The sequence below is a fragment of the Castor canadensis genome, chromosome 7 (assembly GCF_047511655.1).
Source record: "Castor canadensis chromosome 7, mCasCan1.hap1v2, whole genome shotgun sequence".
Classification (NCBI taxonomy): domain Eukaryota; kingdom Metazoa; phylum Chordata; class Mammalia; order Rodentia; family Castoridae; genus Castor; species Castor canadensis.
In genome coordinates this window covers 108,435,075-108,455,586 of record NC_133392.1, presented here as the reverse complement: position 1 = coordinate 108,455,586, position 20,512 = coordinate 108,435,075, and the positions used below count along the sequence as shown (strand labels likewise).

Here is a 20,512-nt window from a genome sequence, read left to right as displayed (position 1 = left end):
ACAACCTTGTACATAGAATCATGTGAACAAATAGTGTTGGTTCCCATAATTCCACAACAATACTAGTGCTATCACAGCTTCAAGTAGCCACTTAGTGCTGCTGACGTGCAAAGCATCTGATATCCATTAGCTCTCCCACTGTTTGGTGGTTTGATTATTTAGAGAAACCTTTCCAGACTGATTACTGATAGAGGGCAGGCCTGGGACCCTGACAGCTCACACCATGTGGTAGCTGGGCACCTACAGGATTCAGGTACCAAAAGGGTCTCAAGTGGAAGGCTTCTGATGAGATTAAGGACTTAATCTCTCTCTACCACACCCTCTCAGGTAAGCCGGTTCCTTTGCAGACTTCCTGGATGAGTCTTACAATAGTGAGACATCAGAGCTAAGAGACCACTAGACATCATTTGGTTCAGTGCTCACAGTTCACAGCTGAAGAACCAGGCCTTAGGAAGTCTGAGGGACTTGTCTAGGTGAACTGGTCATGAAGTTGCAACAGGACCCACTTGTCCCAACTTCCATGTCAGAAGTCTGTCTTCTACCTCACACTGCCCTCAGGAGGGGACTTCATTTCCACCTTTCAGTACAAATGCAGAATTGTTGCCTCCTTTCATGGTGGGCTTGAATCTTATTATTCATGGAGTCCCCTGGATAATGCTTTGCATGTAATACTTACTCAAAAAAATATTTTTAAGTGGAATTAAGTTTCTAGAGTACCTTCTTTTCATATTCAATTTACAGAGCAGAGACCAACTTCAAGGATCTTTAAATGTCCAGATTCATTTGTCTGTGCTGCAGTGTTTGCAAATTCCCTGCTTCCTAGGGAAAACCTTCTGTAATTTCCTTGGGAAGTAAATCTTCTTTCTTTTGTTTTCTCCTTACCCTGGTGTAGAGGGATGTACTAATGCTTGTTGCTAATGCATATGTTGAGAGAGTGGCTAAGAATATATAATTTGGACTCAAGAAAGTATGAGATTACTGACTGACAATTATTAGATACTAAGGAGTCTAATGGTTTCCTTCTCTGTAAAATGGAGAAGACAATACTGACTTCATAAGGTGTTAAACATTAATAGTATTTGAAGTTCTTAGTGTAATGCTTGGCACATAGTGAGTACTCAGTAAATGCATTAATACTAGGACGCATTTACATATGATATGTCTGTCTCCCCTGTTGAGCTTTTATCATCTTCAAGTCTAGAATATTGTCTTAGTTAATTTTGTGTCCATAGGACCTTGGATGGTGTTTTCTGTACATAGTAATACTCAAGGTTGCAGAGGAGAGGGAGAAAGAGAAGGAATGAAACAAGGGAGATACAGATGTGATATGCAGCAGAATTCCATCTTAAAAAACAAGACCTGGGTTTTTCCAGCTACTAGCTGTGGAATTTTAGGCAGTCTTGATCTCTGGGTATCTATGATGCATTCTCTTTATCAGCAAAATGGGCTTGCTAGTACTCACTTCATAGCATTGTTATGAGGATAATTTGTGATAATGTATTAAGAGAGTTTTGTAAATTGAAATGTACTTTATGATGGGAGTCCTCATCATTGTGAGAGAAGACCTGCCTTCACTGTCTCCTTTGTTTTACCTGATAACTGAGTTGATTGCCCATCCACAGCTATGTATTAGGTGTTTGCACAGTGTGGAGGGAGAGTTGTAACACAGAGGCTTTCCCTGCAGCTATGACAGGTAGCTTGAGAGAAGTTCAGGTGGGGGCCTTTGACCTTGATCAACCTCCTCAACGAATGCCCAGCAGCAGTTCTCTCCGAAGTGACCCCCCATCAGCAAGTGTAGACCAAGCCTGCTCAAGCTGCCTGCTGCCTCCTTTGTCAGATGTCACCAGTACCATGTTCCCATTTCCCTCATAACACACATTTTAATGCAGCAAATTGTGCTTCCTATGACACAAATGATATAGTCACACAGAAGCAGGGCAGAGGGCAGCCTAATGTCAGCTAAATGGAAGGTCAGGTCTGATGTCTGACAGTCCACTCCTTCACTCTGAGCACTACAAGAGAACCTAGACCATTCTGAGACTTTCAGCATCACCCTCCCACCCTCAGTTTCTCTTTGCTTAGGTATAAATCCCTAAGCATGAGGTCTGGGATGCACTAGAGGAATACAAATAAAGTAGTTCATTCCCGTCTTCTTAGACTCCTATTGGGGACCCATAAAGCCTTTTCAGTTGTGGAAGCAGCTTCCTGCTCTAAAGATTCCCTGGAAGCATTGCCTCATCTCTCACCTCCGACTCTCTGCACCTGAGTGAGGGATTTAAATGGATGTTAGAACCTGCATTCTTTTCTCTAGGGGCTTGGGTTTCTCCAGAATGTTTAAGTTTTGCTCACATGGGTGCTGTATTCACTTTCTATTGCTGTGGTAACAAATTAAATAAATGTAGTGGCTTAAAACAACAGAGATCCAGGTTTTTGGCAAGGCTGTGTTTCTTTCTGGAGACGCTAAGGGAAAATCCATGTTCTTGCCCTTCCAGCCTGTAGAGGCTGTACACATTCCTTGGCTCCTGACTTCCATCCTCAAAATCAGCAAATCAAATCTTCATATCCCATCCCTGTGACCTTTCTGTTCCCCTCTGCCACATTTAAGGACCCTTGATTATGCTGGGTGCATCCAAATAATCCAAAATAATCTCCCTATTTAATTTATGGCTAGCTCATTCACCAAATTTACTCTACCTGCTGCTTGCATTCTTTGTACCACACAACTTAACATATTTACAGGATGCAAGGTGAGAATGTAAACATCCTGGGAGGCCATTGTTCTGACTGCCCAAAGTAGGGAGAATGACTTTAAGATTATTATTTTAAACCCCCTATAGCAGGGCCTCTCTTGGGTTCCTAACCCAAACCCTAATCTGTAGCAGGATTAGCAAGTGATAACCTATAAACCAGTCTATTTGTTTTGGCAAACAGAGTTTTACTAGAGCACAACCACACATGTCTGTGCATTGTCTGTGGTGCTTTTATACTAGCATGGCATAGTCAAGTATTTGCAACAAAGATCATATAGCCCACAAGCCAAAATCATGATGGTCTATCTTTGTAAAAAAAAGATTACTGGCCTCTCTTCTATAGCACTCCATGTATCTCTGCTTCTGGCTGTAACTCTTTAGAACAGTGCTTATGGACCTGGTAAATGTCTTCTTCATATCTTTTCACAACCTCCCATCCCCCATCACTTGTAAAGTCTAGAAGTATTCTACCTTTCTCTCCAGCTAGTCCTCCTCTACTCTGGATTATCTTGAAACTACTCAACCTTTGTAGCAACTCCACGTATCAGAGTATCAATTCTCTTTACTTTGATATATGCTGTTCCCTCTGCTTGGAATGTATTTACAATTTTACCATAAGAAAGTTCCTGTTCATCCCTTAAAACCCTGCCAAGACACAACGTCCTCCAGGAAGCCTTTCCCAACTTCTCCACTCAAGGAGAAGTAATTTTTCCCATTCTTGAGATAGACTTTCCAGACTGTAAGTACCTTCATGGCAGCTATATTTACCCTTCTTGACATGGCCCACACCTGGTGGAGAAACTGGGTTCTTCCACTTCATGGAATCAATGATTGTTTTCTTGCTGCTCTTGGTTCCTTCTCCCAACCTTGGTCTTTTCACCTGTGAACCAAGGAGATGGGTCAATGTGGTCCATCACTAAGGGTGCTTTCAGCCTTAGTGGTCTTTTCCATCCAGGAGGATTTTGGCCTGGCTCCTTACAGGTGCTGAGTAGAGAGAAATTCCCTGCATTGAGCATGTGCCCTGAAGAGTTGGAAATAACAAAGACATTATCAGTCATAGCTTTGCTTTTATTGTGTGACCACTGGGGACTAATGAAATGCAGGGGAGGTGGGACAGGAGGAGAGTGAGGAGCTGCTGAGGTAACTGGGAAGATCTCTTGTAAGTATTTCTAATCCACCTTTCTCCAGGAGCCAATTAGAAGGCAGCTCACTGGGCCTCCTGAACCATCACAATCCTTTGCAGCAAGTCAGGCCTGGTTCTCTGTCTATTTGTTAGAGACCCACCCTAACTTCTCATGCCATATGTGAACCAGGCCTTCTCAATGTGGTCCAAATTAACATCTTTTCCCTCCTCTCCAAACTCCCTCACATCCCTGATCTTGTGTCCAACTCCACAGCTACAAACCTTGCTGACAATTTTAATTTTGGATACCTTCCTCTCCTTGGTCCTCTTATGAAGATACATTTTTCTTTTCAAACATTTCTGAGAACTAAACTCTTTTTTCCGTATTATTGTAGCTACCTATTTTGGGCTGCATGTTTTTTGTTTTTTGGCTTTTTTTTTTTTTTTTTGGTTTTTTTTCTTTTGATGGTACTGGAGTTTGAACTCAGGGACTCATGCTTGCTAGACATGTGCTCTACCACTTGAGCCACACTGCCAGCCCTTTTTTGCATTGGGTTTTTCAAGCTAGGGTCTTGCAAACTATTTGCCGGGGCTGGCTTTCAACCGCCATCTTCCTAATCTCTGCCTCTGAGTAGCTAGGATTACAGGTGTGAGCCACTGTACCCAGCATGGTCTGCATGATTTTTAGGTTAGATCCCCTATAGTAGAGTATTCCTTGGGTTACTAACCCTTTCTATTTCCCAATGAGCACTGTCTTACATATTCCCACCATCTTCAGTGCCCCTTTTTCTTTATGCCTATCCCCTGTTCAAGAACTTAGTATCCCTACATCAAATCCAGATTCCTCTGCTCACTTCATAATCTGGCCCTGAATTGACTGCTTTTCTCCAACATACCCTGTTCAGTGAATTCTAGCTCTTCTCTGTTTTTCATTTCATTTTGGTCCCCTACCCTTCCTCCTCTGATTACCTTTACCTGGCTTGTTATTGAGATTAGTTCTGTGCACTTCCACAAATGTTTAGGAAGCACCTGCACTGTTCAACACACAACCACACCTTTGCTTTTCTCAGTCCTTCTCAGGTGATCCACCCTGCAGTCCATGGTTTGCCCTTGCTGCATCTGTGTGCTTCTCCACCTCTCCAAGCCACACATTTCTTGAGGACAGCAAGGACTGTGTCTTCTGCTCTTTGCATTTCCTATTGGGACAATTGCTCTTTCTATTCCCAGTCATCACCTACTAATAAGTCCACCCATCAGGTCACCTTTCCTGCCCCATTCACTGTTTCCATTCCATCAGTTCTGTTATCTATAACTTAATGATAATAAAACTACTTTTCCAGGTTACTTTGAAGATTATTTTGGTGAGACTAGATCTTATTTGATCTTTTTTGGCAGATATGGTGGTTCACTCCTATAATCCTGGCAACTTAGGAGGCTGAGATTGGGAGGATCATAGTTTGAGGCAAGAAAGGGCAAAGAGTTTTCAAGACCACATCTCCAAAATAACCAGAACAAAATGGACTGGATGTGGTAGAGCACTTGCTTGCAAGTGCAAAACCCTGAGTTCAAACCCCAGTCCCACCAAAAAACAAACAAAATATTATCCTTTTTATCCATCTCATGGTGCTTCAGCCTTTGGTAAATTAGAGAAATTTACAAAAAGGGTTTTATTGCTGCAAGTCATAGACATTGTTCTCAAATTGGTAAATTCCATACTTATCCCTACAAATTACATGGGGCTAAAGCATCTGATTTCACCTATACATGAGGAAAAACTGTTTTAAGTGCTTAGTGTTTACTATTCACTGTACAAGGCCACCACTAGCAATTTCAGTGACCTTTCTGTAGATGGGCCATTTCATGTTCCTCAGCTCAGACCTGCTCTTCCTCCCAAAGCTGAAGTGCAGTATGGGAACTGTGCAATTCAGATTTCACAGAGGGCTGGGTCCTGAGCCCAGCCATGTAAACCTCACTCACTCTCTACCCTCCTGTGCTCTTCTCCTGAGACAGAGGCTGCCAGGTGCCAGCTGGGGCTTTCTGCTTGCTGGCTGGTGAGGCTATTCAGTTTCAGAAAACTAATTTCTAACCCAAACTACAACTACTAGCAATTCATTCCAAGTGTAGCTACAACTCATTCATTCAATAAACTCAATCAGTCAATAAACTCAATTCAGTAAGTGTGCTAAATTAAAGCAATCACTCAGCAAGACTAAACCTCAAAACATCTGCTCTGTTTCTCCAGTAATAATCTGTAGTGTCATCTATTTTTTAAAAGATTAGTATTTTCTTGTTTACTACTATTTCAAATAATTCAAAATCTCCTAGTTCAAGCAAACCTTTTAAACTAGATAACATGATATTTTATGAAAAATGACAGAAGAACCCACCAGAACAAAAACAAACAAAACTTGTCTTTTAGAAAACAATTTTAAAGCAATTAATCTAGGAATTTACTAACTAGATTATCTCAGTTTTAAAATTGTTCTGAGTTAGGGTTTGATTTCTCTATGTGTGAGGCTGGCAAAAAAAAAAAGAGAGAGAGAGAGAGATCAGATGTCAGGAGTGACAAGCACAACATTCACAGTTCTTGTCTGTATGTGTGAGCTCAGGCAGAGATTGGGTTAAGCCAGTATTTTCTACCTAGTCTGCACATTTACATTGGCAGGCTTTCACTGGTAAATATTGGTTTGAACCAAACACTGAAATCTTTAATCACATTTAAACAGACCCTGCATTATTCTGCAGTAGACACTGTACGAGAAAGGAAGAAATAGGGAAAGAGCAGGAACAGCTTATAGCTACGATCTTCAAGAGTAAACGGGGGAAATCAGAATTAAGTAAAATTCTTCAGAGGAATAAATGCCAAGAAAACCACTGCTGAAATACAAAATTTTGTTTTTCTAAAGTCTGGAGCTGTATTCAGTTAAGTGACGTAGTTTACAAACCAGGGGAAATTAGGGCAGGAACGGAAGTACTGCTAAATTAGGAGAAGCTGGCTGAAGGAAAACGAACTAGCTGTGACATACACAGTGTTGACTTCTTTCTCTGATTCTCAAACAATTCTTGTTTGCTACTGTGTCCGGTTGGGTTGCCATGAAACCTAGAGCCTAATTTTATATTTCATTGGAAGTTCTGAATCTGTCGCATAAAGCAACTGTTTGTCTACCCACAGAAGCTACAAAAGCAGACTGTTAACCTTCTCTAACACACACACAAAACCCCAAATCCAAGAATCATTTGGTTTTGTTTGTCCTGTATCTTCAGTCATATCTAGTGGTTCTTATTGAATCATTCAGAACCCCCTAGAACACTTCAAAAGACTGTGAGTCTTCTGTGAACATGTTTCTTCTTTGCCCCCACCCTGTACTTCCAAAATTCCCACTCCTCACACTGTAGACACCACCTTAGGCTGCTTAGATGTTTATTAAGAAAGTCTTCAGAAGGACCACTCTTTCATCTCTGAAATCTATGATTATCTCTGCTAATTAAACCATTGCACATTTTAGGGTAGATGGTGGGATTTAAGAGCAGCAGTGATCTTGTTGAGATGGATGGTTAGTCCTCCTGAAAGTGGCCTAAGAGGAAATACTGTATTTGTTTCTTTTCTTTTGTTAAAAAAGGAAGAAAGAAAATCTCATCAGCTCCTGGAAGAGAATGAGGAGGTAGGACCTTTGGAAATAAAATATTGAAAATGGTAGACTCAAATAGGGTCATCATCACCAAATCCGGGTGAGGATGAGGCTTTCCTGGATTAATTCTAAAAAGAACAAGTTCCTGAGAGCAAGCTGGAGAGACTGCCTTGCACATCTGGGGTTTGCCTGGGAATTGTGCCCAGGAGGTTCAAAGGCAACTCCTGTATAGAAGATGAATTCAGACTGGATTAGAAACTGAGTTCCAGCATGCACTAGTGATATGACTTTGGGTAGATTGTGTAATCTCTGTGAGCCTTAGTTTGCTCACCTATGAAAGGATAATAACTACTTATGGGGTTGTTAGAGATTAAGTCAAATAATATGTAAATTTTCTCATGCACTACTTGACTTACGATAGGTCAAAAATAAAATTACACCAAGCCAAATGTCTCCTTGGAAGTTACTCAGCAGAGATGCCACTACGGCATCCGTGATAGCATTAGGAGAAGACCATTTAAGTCTGAGCTCAGGCTCCACTAAGTCTGTGATCAGGAAAATTTGCTGAATTTCTCTGTTTTTCATGTATAAAATAAAATGCTCTATTATAAATAAAGGAATACTGAAGTCATCAAATTATGATAAGTCAATGGGTTTAGAATACTTAGACAAAGTGCCTGGAACTCTATAAATATTAGCTACAGTCATTATTGTTATTATCACCTCTTTTAAAGCAAGTTTTCTCGTGGAATGAATATAGGCCTTAGAGTGTTTCAGTCATAGGTAGACTTAGGTTGTGAAAGAGTATGGCTCAATAGAAATATGATGCAAGCCTCATAGGTAATTTTAAATATTCTAGTACGCACCTAGAAAGAAACAAGCATGATTGATTTAAATAATGTGTTTTACTTAATTCATTATATCTAAAATATTATCATTTCAATGTACTAAGAAATATAGTTATTGAGTTCTTTTACATCATATTTCCATACAAAGTCTTTGAAATGTTGTATCTACAGTACATCTCACATCAAACTAGCCCCTTTTTAGTGCTCAATAACTACATGCGATCATTAGCTATCGTACTGGACAGTTCAAGAATTACAGATTCTAGAGCAAGTTCCTTCAGTGTGATGAGATTCAATTATCCCATTTGTAAAAATAGAGGTGACTTTAATGGCTTTGCTTGCATAAGAAAATGAGCAAACTTGAATGTGCTGTGTCACGTGGACTGTGACACAGGCTTTCTGCTGTTTGCAACACTTGCACTGTCAAACACAATGCCATTCACAGGTGACCTGCCCAAAGTCCTACGTGATCTGGGATATCACCCAAGATATCACTGAGTAGAGATACTTTCCTATAGGCAGATGAAAGAGATTTTATCTAGCAATGTTTCAGGAGATTAAAGAACTTCTAGCCTTTTCCTCCTCCCACCCATCACATTTAAGCTCAACAGCAAACACATTTGCTTCTACTCGCCACTGGTTCATGAAATTCTTTTGAAAATTTTTCATTCCAAAAATTACAGCCAAAATCAAGATGCAAATAGTTTTTGTATTCCTTCTAATAATACCTTCATTGTCTCCTAAGATCCTAATATTTTCCTACAAATAATAAATGCTTATATTAATAATTTACTACATGCCTTTTCTCTACCACCTTACAATTCTTACAACTTACTGTTATCAAATCTATAATTCATCTTCTTATTGGCTGTACTACATGCAGCAAGAGCACTGAACTTGGAATCAGAAAACATGGATTCACATCTCTAGCTTCTGCACTTACTAGTTATGGTATTGGGGTGAGACACTGAAACTCCCTGAGCTTCGGTCTCTTCCTCTATGACAGAGAGACAATAATAGCTCTCTCACAAGGTGTGATGAGGATTAAAGGAGATGACACATATGAAAGTGATCCTTAACTGCAAGCATTAGACAACTATAAAGCGGTATTAGGAGATTTATAAAGCATTTTGTGCATGCCACTCTGCTATTAAGTAGCTTTCAATGGCTCCACATCACCTGCCAAATAGTCATATTCCTTAGTACAGCATAAAAGGCTGAATAAGATCTGGCTGTAAGTATATTACATGTGCAAGTTTATTCAATTCTACTCAAACCAAATGTTCTCACTAAACAGGACTGATATAACTGTCTTCCCCAAAAAGGACTGAATCATGTGACACACTTCTAACTTCATACATTTCTTCATGAAGATCTTTTGCTTACTCTCAAAATCCCAGCCATTCTTCATCTGGCCTCCAAATCTCTCCTGTTCTCCCTTACCCCATGTCCTTAAACTCTATCTCTGCTGCCTCTAAACTCTCTCCCTGTGTATTTCTTATGACAACTGAATAATCTATTTGGGATTCTACTAGCATTTGGTGCATAGAAGCTTATAGAAAGTTTCCTGAATATGGCCATTCAGTGAGAGCCAAATAAAAATATCTGCTTGTGACTTTTCAGAAATTCTATTGAGCAGCAAACTGTTTCCCACGTTAAAATTTGCCACCTGAGAAATTTAATCAAGAATGTGAAAGAAATACATAGCTCATTCATTTTGGTAATACTGAATAAATCATCAAAATGGTGGTTTGTTTGAAGAGTAGTAAAAATGTTCAAAGAACAAGAATTATTGACATCATATCTTCAATTCTGTTCAATAGCAAAGGCCCCTATCTTTTAGGCAATGGATATCTTATATTTTGATATGTTGGGAGAGTCATAAGCCAACCAATAATTTTCGAGCTACAACTAGGTAGTAGTTTTACTTATAATAAATAAAAGACCAGCCTAAAAAGTATGTTCCCTGCTTTCAAGAAGGTTAGCATCTAATAGATGAGATAAATAGAGAAACAGCTGCAATAAAATATGATTACTTGAATTGCAGCCTGCACATGGTATTGTGAAAGCTTAGAGAACAGGAGTTTGATTCAACCTCAGAATATTTAGAAAGTGATGTAGAGTGATGATTCTAGGCTGAGCCTTAAAAGATAAGTAAGTTAGTCAAGTGATCAAAGCTGGGAAAGGCACTTTAGGCAAATGGAAATGCTTGAACAGAAACAATTACAATCTAAGTAGTCAAGGTGAATACATCACTCTTGAAGAAAAGTCATTTAAGCCATCCAAGTAACTCCTGTGCTCTGATTTTTGTCTTTATCAAGCAATCTTCTGATCATAATTTGGTCTCTCCATGTACAGAGGCATGAGATGGCCAGAAGACACCAAAAACTTTCCATAAACTATTGCTTTTCATATTAATACTCTGGTTTCCGTGAGGGGGTGGGGGCGAGAGGGAGGGGGTGGGGGGAAAGGGAAGGGGTATGGAGGAAAGGGTAGGAGTGGGGGAGAAGGAGGGAGTAATGACCCAATCATTGTATGTACATACGAATAAAGGAAATAAAAAAAAAGAAGAAAACAAGGAAAGAAGCAAAAAAAAAATATATTCTGGCTTCTGATTTATCATTGCATTCTTGTGAGTTAAATTAGTATGAGCTGAATGAACTCCGAATACACTGATAAAAATCACATTTCTGAACCTAAAAACCTAAAGTGACCCTGTGCATTTTAACCACCAATCAAATACAAGCACCCTGAGGCCAAATGGTTTCAATTCATGAGTATCCCAAATCCATTTACCTCTCTCCATCTTCCATTGCTGCTATAAATATTAACCATCACCATCTCCCAAATAGGCTACAGCAATTAAAAAATAATAAGTCTTTAGTCTATTCCTGTTGCCAGAACAAAATATCTAAGCCTGGATAATATTCAAAGAACAGAAATTTACTCCTTACAATTCAGGAAGCTGGACGTCCTGCTGGGATCAAGGTCCCGCAGGTTCAGTGTCTGATGAGGGCTGCTCTCTCTGCTTGGGCACTTTGTTGTTGTAGCTTGTGGAAGAGACAAAAGATTTGTCCTCATATGCAGGAGGGACAGAAGGGTGTAAGGGTCTAGTTCCCTTCAGCCCTTTTATAAGGTTGCTAATCACCACATTCTTGAGGGCTTCACCCTCATGAATTAGTAACCTCCTAAAGGCCCCCCCAAATTATCACTTAAGATTCAGCATATAGATAAATGTTATTATTATTCTCATTCTGAGTGGGTGGATGAGGAATCAGACATGGAGAGCTTTAAGAAAATTCTCTAAGGTTAAATAACAGGTTGGTGGCCCTAGCGTCCAATCTAGGCAGTCTCGCTCCAGGGCCAGCTCCACTGGCCTCTAATCTTTGTAAATCTTCCTTGATTTGGTAGAAAAATAATTGTATAGCAAGCTGCCTCCATCTCCTATCACTTTCTTATGTCATTGGTAACTAATACCAGCACAGTGGACAATTATTTCCTTGAGCATCCTTTCACTTTGGAGGTTTCTAACTGGGTAAGTACAGATTCTCATTAGCAAGTAAATGTCCAAGTCAGTCTTTCTGGAGAGTAGGTTTCTGTAAGGGTAAAGACATTGAAAAAAATGAGAGGTAGAGCCAAAGGGAATACTGGTAATGAGGCCGGCACATCAGAGACAAGCTTTGCCTTGTCTAAGTGGACCTCAGGGAAAGAAAGTGAAACTTAGATCATGTGTTTGTTACAGACCCAATGACTTACCAAAAAAATCACAGAATATAGAACATAAACCTTAGACTACCTCTCTTTTCCTTCCCCCGTCTTCCTTCTCCCATTCCTCTTCCTTCCTCCCTTTTCTTTCTCATCTTACAACTTTGAGCAAATTGTTAAGCATATCCAGGCCACAATTTTCTCACATGCATAATGGAAAATATATGTCATCATCATAATAATTTCTATCTCGTGGGGTTTATTTTTCAAGGAAAAAATGAGATATGCAAGTGAAAGTGCCTGGTAAACTGTCAAGTTCTATATACAAAAGCTAGTTGTGATTGGAATGTTTTTTGTTTTGGTTTGGTTTTTTTAACCTGTAGTCATAGAGGAGCTGCAAAGAGAAAGGCATCAAAATGACCTACTTTCCCCTTGTTATTTCCCTGGAGGGCTATGAACTTCTTCAGCGAATCCACCCGGAGTGAAATCCCTGTCATATGCAATTCCAAAATTCCATATTTATAAAGGCGCATTAACAAACTTCTGCCTAAAGAAAGGCCACGCAGGGCTCACAAACTTTACCTTTGGAAGAATTGTACTTGCAGAGTACCTAAGTTTCTTCACTCCCTGTGATTTTGCTCTAAGAATGTTTTACTTAAGATGAAAACCACATGCCTTCCTGAGATGTTGCATTCTATTACAAGTGTGTCTCATTTGCTAAACAGTCATCAAAAGAAAATATGAAGCTTTGGGAATAATGGCTTATGATAAAGAAAGATTCTGCTAATTATAATCAGAAAAAAATCAAAACTAAGACCACCAAATAAATAGACTAATATCCTCAACCTAAATAATAAGAACCTGATTTCCATATATATGAAACTATTTTACATTCTAACAAATACTTTTTGTACTATCAGGAGGAATATAAGAATGAAATACACATGCTAACTTCAAGGCACCTAGTGTGTTTGGAGGAACCCACACTAAGGACACCTATAGGGCTAGAAACTTGTGCATAAAGCTGGAGTCATAGGATGAATGTAAAAAAAATCTGATGAATACATACATCTCACTTCCAAGGATCAGAAGAGTAGAGAAGGAAGCCGATAAAGCTCCTCACTTCATGGATTCACCATTTGGAGAATGGAGAAGGGGTTTTAAATACAATCATTCATTGCAGTGGACAGTACCACAACTGAAGTGTCTCAGTACTGTAACCCAGTACTCTATTGCAGCAGACATGGCACCCAGTAGATACTCACTGTACTTCTGAAGAATGAATGAATGAATGAATGAACAAATGAACAGTTTTTTTATTCAATTCTTTTGTCTGATAGGCCACTCCTCTGATGTGTCATTTAGGATTTGGTGAAAATCAACAAATTCTAACCTAAGACAAGTACCAATGAAGCAGTTTTTTGAAGTCATGTGATGGGAGGGACATTTTAGGACTTCATGGTTCTTTTCCTCAGAGCCAAAGCAAAACTCCACCTGATTTAGATACCAAATACATCAATCTACACTCAAGAAAGTGACCCAGGACCAGAGAGAAACAAATGAGGAGGGAGGAAAAAGTTTCTGCCGTGCATGAGGCATTGTACCAAATGCTTGGTATATGTTGATTCATTTAATTCTCATAGCCAGTTCAAGCTGTCCTTTTGCTTCACAGGTGAGCAGCTGGAGTCACAGTGGACTAGTTATCTTGTCTGAGATCACCCTGCTAGCAAATGATTCGGTCAGGATTATGTGAGCAGCTCAGTCTGACCTTAATATATTCTACTGAATTTTGAGTTCATAGGAGCATCCTGGTCCATGTCATATCAAAATCAATATCTCTTTTGTTCTTATGATTGGCTTTTTTGAGACTTACACATACCCATTGTTATAGCTCAATAATAGGAAAATAAACATGTTTTGAGAAATCCTATTACTTTTTATTAAACTGGGCTTTCCCTAGATGGGACTCTGTTGAAAGAAAGCCTGCGCATAAAACTAGAAAGAGAGAGAGAGAAAGGTACACAACCAACAAGTGTAGAAGTCAGTAGATTTTCATAAAATGAACCCATTCATGTACTAGTATTCAAGCCAACAAAATGATCATTGTCAGCCCCATAGAAGGACCCTCAAGTCCCTTCTGTCCCCAACCCTAAAAGGTAATGACTATCTTGACTTCTAACAGTATAGATTAGTTTTTGCCTCTTTAGAATTTTATGTAAATCGAACCATACTTTTTATTATCTATTTTCATTGTTCTACATTTATGCCTAGGAGATTCTTCTCCATTGTTGCAGGCTGCATTTGTTCTGATTGATTTAATTGCTAACCAAGTTTTGCAAATAGTTACCACCTTCTCTCATGAGAAGACAATCCAATTGTGTGAGACTCATAAGCAAAAAGTTACTTACATTTCTTTACTTTGTGTTTCCTTTGAGTAGAAAGTGGGGAGGGACTTGATAGATATGTTTCTATATATACAGAGCTATGTTAAAACTTCATTTAGGTGTAATTTGTAAGAAATGTATATTTTGAGTATATAGTAAGGTTTCACTTCTAATTATGTGTATTTTGGGGCAGGGCACACTGAATCTCAATTTCCTCATCTATTTCAGAGTGATGATATGTGGAGTTTCAAAGTTAAATGATATTAAGTATGTAAATGATATTGAGTATATCACTGCTTTTCCATGAGATCAGTAGGGTAATAAGATCACATTCAACCGCATGCATTGCAGGGCCAGCTTCTAGGGCACCTGAGGTCTGCTACCAGCTTGGCCACTGACCTCATAGCTACTAAAATCTGTGCCTATGTTTTCTAACTATGAGCAGCTAGCTCTTTGTAGCCAGGCAGAGGTTTCTAATTAGCCTGCTGTTATCACCATTCTCTAGATCTGTCCCTCTGTCCACTCTTCTAACACACACATTGCTACTGGATTTGCATGAAAAAGTTGGGGAAATTGGACTATGAACCCAAATAATAGATGAACTGAAAAGGTGTTAAAACAGAAAAAAAAAAACCAAGAAGACCATTGACTGCAACCGGGAGTTAACAATGGTAATCTCTTCTTGGTAAAAATGTGAAATTTTTATCATGTCAAGTTTGCTTCTCTGTAATTTCCTTATTTTCTACAATGTGCCTATATCCCATCTGCAATAGAAATTAGATATTTGTGAAAGATATATGATAATTAAAGTTTGCTCTCTGTTTTTGTGTGTATTCTCCTTTCTACCTTTCCCACCAGGAAGGGATATTTTCCTTACCCTCATTTTAGAAATAAAGAAAGACAGTCTTAGAAAACTTAGGTTACTTTCCCGAGGTCACCTACTGAAGGAAGATGCAGAATGAGAACTATGCCAGGTCTTCTGTGTAGATAGTGCACAGCCTCCCTGTGCTAAGGGTTAGGGTGGGTGTTTCAGAAAGGAGAAGAAAAGACACAACTGACAACATGTAGGAAACCAATTATGCAATTTTAAACAGAAAAGACCCAAGGGTAAGATGTAACTTTAAATGCGGCATTTTCAGGAAAGCATGTGCCTCTTAGTGGTGAGCTAAATCTTGTGTTTCATAGACTAAGGTACAGTTCTGCTAGGAATTTGGAGGGGTCTATAGCCTCTAATAATTTACCCTCTGACTTCTTAGTTAGCTTGTGCCTTAAAGTAAATCAAATATAATCATACCTCTTCTGCATCTTTCCCACAGAGATGTTGCAAGGATTAATGAATATTGTGTTTGGAAGTCCTTTAAGAAAAGAGATATTTAAATGTCATCTATTATTAACAGATTATTAATTATAATTATTCATCCATTTTCTCTTTCTGGTTCTCTGGATCAGATCCAATACCTACCAGACCTACAGGAGGAAGAAAGTCTTCCTTTGCCACACTTGTTTGAGTGGGGAGGAGGAGAAGAAGAGAAGGGAGGTTGGTTTTTCCTGCTCCTCTGTTTGAAAGTTTTGGAAACCAAGGATGACTGACTATATGACCATTCATAATTCCAGTAGCTGCTCTTACTCTCTTGCCACTTGCTGGTCCTTTCTCAGGTCATCTTACATAAGACAGAGACAGGGCTGGCCTCATGGTCATGCAACCTGTGTGTTTGCACAGGGCCCTATGCTCAGAAGGGCTCCCTATTTGCTATCTTGCAAATATAATTTACCTTTGAACTTGTGTTTTTTGGCTTGAAGTCTCATGGGACAAAGGAGTATGTGGCAATGACTTGGAGCCTTGACTCATGCACTATCCCACTTCTTCTCACTTGCCTATCTCCGCTGTTATAGTTTTTATTGTAGTCATTGCTATCATTTGTGGCAATGAGGGACTTGCATATGCAAGGCTAACGCCATACCACTGAGCTACTAGATTCTCAATCACCCTTTCTTTCTAATTTCTGACACACCAGGAATCATCCAACCTCCTTCTTCCTGTCCCTAGGTATGACCACTGCTCCCCTCCATCCCCAACACAGGACTGGGTACAGGTACAAGAAAAATCTAAGTTGAGTAAGTGTCCCTTGCAAAGTGTAAGGTGGGGCATGGCAAGTGCTGTCCCTGCCCTAGGCTGGAAAGGCTGTAATGTGGTAGACAGAGTCCATGTCTTGACGCAGAGGAATCTCTTGTTTACCTCCTATCCAGGTAGTAAGCATGTTCCAGAGAAGAGGCTGCAGTGCCCCTAGGGGTACACCTAAATTCCTAAGGGACTGTCCACTGTGGAGTGGTACATTAGGACTATGGGAAGGAGAAATGTTTGACTTTACTTCCACAGGGCCCATCCCTGGGTAGGGCACAGCACATTTGGGCTAGCAGCTAGCAGGAAAGGGTACCCAGCAGCTGGTGAGCTGTATGTGCATCCCTCATCATAGGATGCAGGGAGGTCTGCTGGGAGAGTCTGCACTCACTTCATGGTATCTTTACACCTTAAAGACTATGATATTAAATAAAACTCACCCAGCCAGTCATTCATCAATTGGAACATAAGTGCCGTATTAATGTAAGATGTCAGCAATAGGGAAACCAGGATATGAGGTATGTGGAAACTCTGTATTGTTTTTACAACTTTTCTGTCAGTCTAAAAGTATTTTAAAACAAGAAACTTAAAAAGAAACACCATGACAGAGAAAGAATGCAGAAGACAAGAGAAAGATTCATACTTTTGAACTTCAAAAACCATTTTTTCCTGCTTTTAAACAAGGGGGCGTACTCTTTCATTTTGCACTGGGTCCTGCAAATTATGCTGCAGATACTTACTGTAAAACTCTTTGTTGAATACACAGCCCTGCTACTGCCTTTCTGATTTTTCCTTCCACTCTTCCCCGCCTCTCATGCTGAGCCTTTGAATTCTTTGATTGCAGTTAGCCAATTACTCTTATGTATTGATCACCTACTAAGAACGGGCACTTTACATATTTACACGTACTTTACATATTTGATTTCATTCAATCCATTTATAACTTTGTGAGGTGAATATCCTTAGCCCTATTTTACAGATGTGGGAGGCTGAGGCACAAGACCACACAATAAGGGGTAAAAGAGAAAGATGGACCTTCTGATTTTCATTCCCCCACTAGTGCTTTTCCACAGTCCTGCCCAAGGTGCCCAAGGCTTCACAGGCAGCTTGGCCAGCTCTTTGGTTTCCATTTCTACAAGTATTTCCTGGGTGTCTGCTGGTTACCCGGCACTGGATATAATGCCAAAGCTATGAAGTTACAGTGCAGAGTCCAGGACTGGGTTACGTTGGTCATTTTCCTGGGTTGTATCCACGTGTAGCAGGTGTTGAGGCTGTGCTCCCTTAGCCCACTCTAACATCTGTGCCTGTTGCCTTAGTTATCATGATAAATGGGAAACAAACAAAGTTTTGACTGTGGATTAAGAATTTGGGAAGTCACTAGTCTACTTAACATAACTTCAAAATGTAATAGTTTTTGCTTTAAAAATATTGTGATTGGCCCGAAAAATAAAATGTGATGGTTTCCCAAATGTCATATTGGACCAACTCTAGAAATAGCACACGCATCACTTGTTCTGTGTAGGGGACAGTGAATGAGCTGGTATTAGGTATTTCTAATTACACCTAATTGTTTTATCTTTGAGGAGTTCTCTTTTCATTGCTCCTGCTGGTATGATTATGGTATTTCCTATGTGAAGCTGATGTGGAAATTGGATTCCTTTTTTCCTCTTCATGAAGGAGAAATGTGCTAGATCGTCTTACAGTTATTTTGCATATCTGCTGATTCAAAAGACTGAGCAAACTATTCACTCCTCACTGTCCCGGTGAATGTCTGAACCGCATTACAGAGAACTACAGGTTGTCACATGGAAGGTACCGAGGCAAGAAAGCCAGAGTAGCTAGGAATTGGTTGGACTTTTTCTTCTAGCAGAGGCAGGGGATAAGCATGGAAGGTCTCTGCCCTTTGGGCAAAGCTTCCTTGAAGAAGTGCTCTTTTGGAAGGAAGCAGAGGAGGAACAGGGGTTTTTCAGACACACTAGAGGGTAAGGAGAATCTTCCTGTGGCGGCAGCATTGCAAAAGTGAAGAGGAAGAAAGGAGGAAGGTATGTGCAAGTCTGGCTTGAAATGACTTTGTTTAAGAACACCTCAGTTCTGGTCTGCACATTTTTTGAGGAGTGTGAGAAAAATGGAGGAGTTACCTCCAATGGTTTTTGACTTTTTAAGTGTGACATACAGGATATTGACTTCAACCTGTTTCCGCTGAAGTGTATGCACATCGAGGGGATAAACAAAGCAATAATTCTTTGAAATGCACATCCGTGGCTAAGTGATTCCATTCAGGTGGAATCACACTTCTGTTTATTCCCTTTCTGCTTTAAGCATTTGTGTGCCACACACATAAAATTATTCACATAATAATAAAAAGCTATGTGGTCTCACTAGGATTTCCGTACAAACCTATAAAAATGTGCTCTAAATCTGATAGGAATGTTATATTAGCACTCCATACGGTATGTTTTTATTTTATTGGTCTTATTGTGAGCTTGCATTCCGGAAAGCTTGGAAGCATTAATGGATGTTGCTCCCCTCAAAAAAAAAACCAAATATGTGTGAGAGTCTGACTGCTTTTTTTTAACTGTCTGTAGCTTCATTAATTCATCTAGCATTATAAAATTAATTCAGTGTTTATTAACACAGGTTTCTTAAGTCAATACCCTGAAGTATTTGTTTAGACCCACAAACTCTTGGCTATAGAATGACATGTTGTCATATATGTAAGGAAAATGAGTTCTAACAGCTTAGCAGAAATACAATCTTGAAAACACAAATTGTTTTTATATGGAACACTTACAAATATTTCCAGAAAGTGTATATTCATAAAGTGACAAATCTGAACCCCCAGGTTCATAAAAACAAAAATCTGCAGTGTTCACATCTGGCTCCACCTGAAAGTCCGGTTCAGAATTTCCCTGTGATCCTGGCACTTGCAGAAGGGAAGTTTTAGCTTTGTTTAGTATAACAAGAGCTGCAAGACTCCCAAGCCAATAAACGTGTTCACGTAAAACTCCAGACAGTTTCTCTTAGACTGAAGTCTTATCAGGGAGACCTCATTTTGCCTCTAATTAAAGGGAAGGTTCAGGGAAAGAGAAGACTAGTCTGTCTCCTACTTGTGCTGGTCAGTGTTTGCTGAATGCAGTTATTCCACCATGAGCACACTCCCTGGAATGAATGAATACCTAGTCTTTGAATGGAATGGTCACACAATTTCCCCGCAGATTGCAACTGTCTGTTTCAGTTAGAAGAAAAAGCAAAATGAGAAAACACGTTTCTCATTTCTCCTCTGGACTGCAAACACTCAGAAATGACATCACGCACCCTACAGAGCCCCAGGATGACTAAGGCAGAGGGAGCCTGAGAAACTCTTTACTGCTTCTGCCTTTAGTTTTAAGACATACTTATGCAGATGAGCCTGTAAGAGATGGTTGCCCGCCTTCTTTCTCAGAGGAAGTTCCTTGGTAGATCACTGACACCTCATCTAGGCGAGGGGGGTGAAAACTTGGCACCAGCCGTCTGGGCAGGCAGAGCACCACGGTGATTTGTTCTCCTGGTGGAGAGAGCTGGAAGGAAGGAGTCAGCAAGCAAATAATGAAGGAGCAAGGGGGCACCTTCAGTAGCGCCGGGATCCGCAGTGGCAGTGTGGACTCTGCGATGGACAGCCTGCAGCAGCTCCAGCCTAACTACATGTCTGTGTGTTTGTTTGCAGAAGAATCTTATCAAAAACTAGCAATGGAAACGCTGGAGGAACTAGACTGGTGCTTAGACCAGCTAGAGACCATCCAGACCTACCGCTCCGTCAGTGAGATGGCTTCGAACAAGGTAAGCAATGAGTATTTTGTACACTCAGTGTGCGAACTGCAGTCGCCTGTACCAGGAGCATGACACCAAGAGAGTGATCCGAAGCATATGTTTGGTGCTCTGTCGCCAAAGACTTCTCCAAAGTGCCACACTTTTTGC

At 40.0% G+C, this 20,512-nt stretch overlaps 1 protein-coding gene across 6 annotated transcripts in view; it reads left to right on the top strand.

Annotated features, from left to right (window-relative positions):
- The window catches only part of Pde4b (phosphodiesterase 4B), a 524,185-nt gene that overhangs the window by 463,359 nt on the left and 40,314 nt on the right, over positions 1 to 20,512 (top strand). For 4 of the 6 annotated variants that reach the window (XM_020182734.2, XM_074079857.1, XM_074079856.1 and 1 more), the window contains one exon: positions 20,262 to 20,374. In XM_020182734.2, the coding sequence (XP_020038323.1) occupies positions 20,262 to 20,374 (113 nt within the window). Of the gene's footprint in view, positions 1 to 18,309; positions 18,601 to 20,214; positions 20,375 to 20,512 lie in introns of those variants that run through there. The other 2 variants (XM_020182736.2, XM_074079859.1) reach the window with 2 other exon arrangements.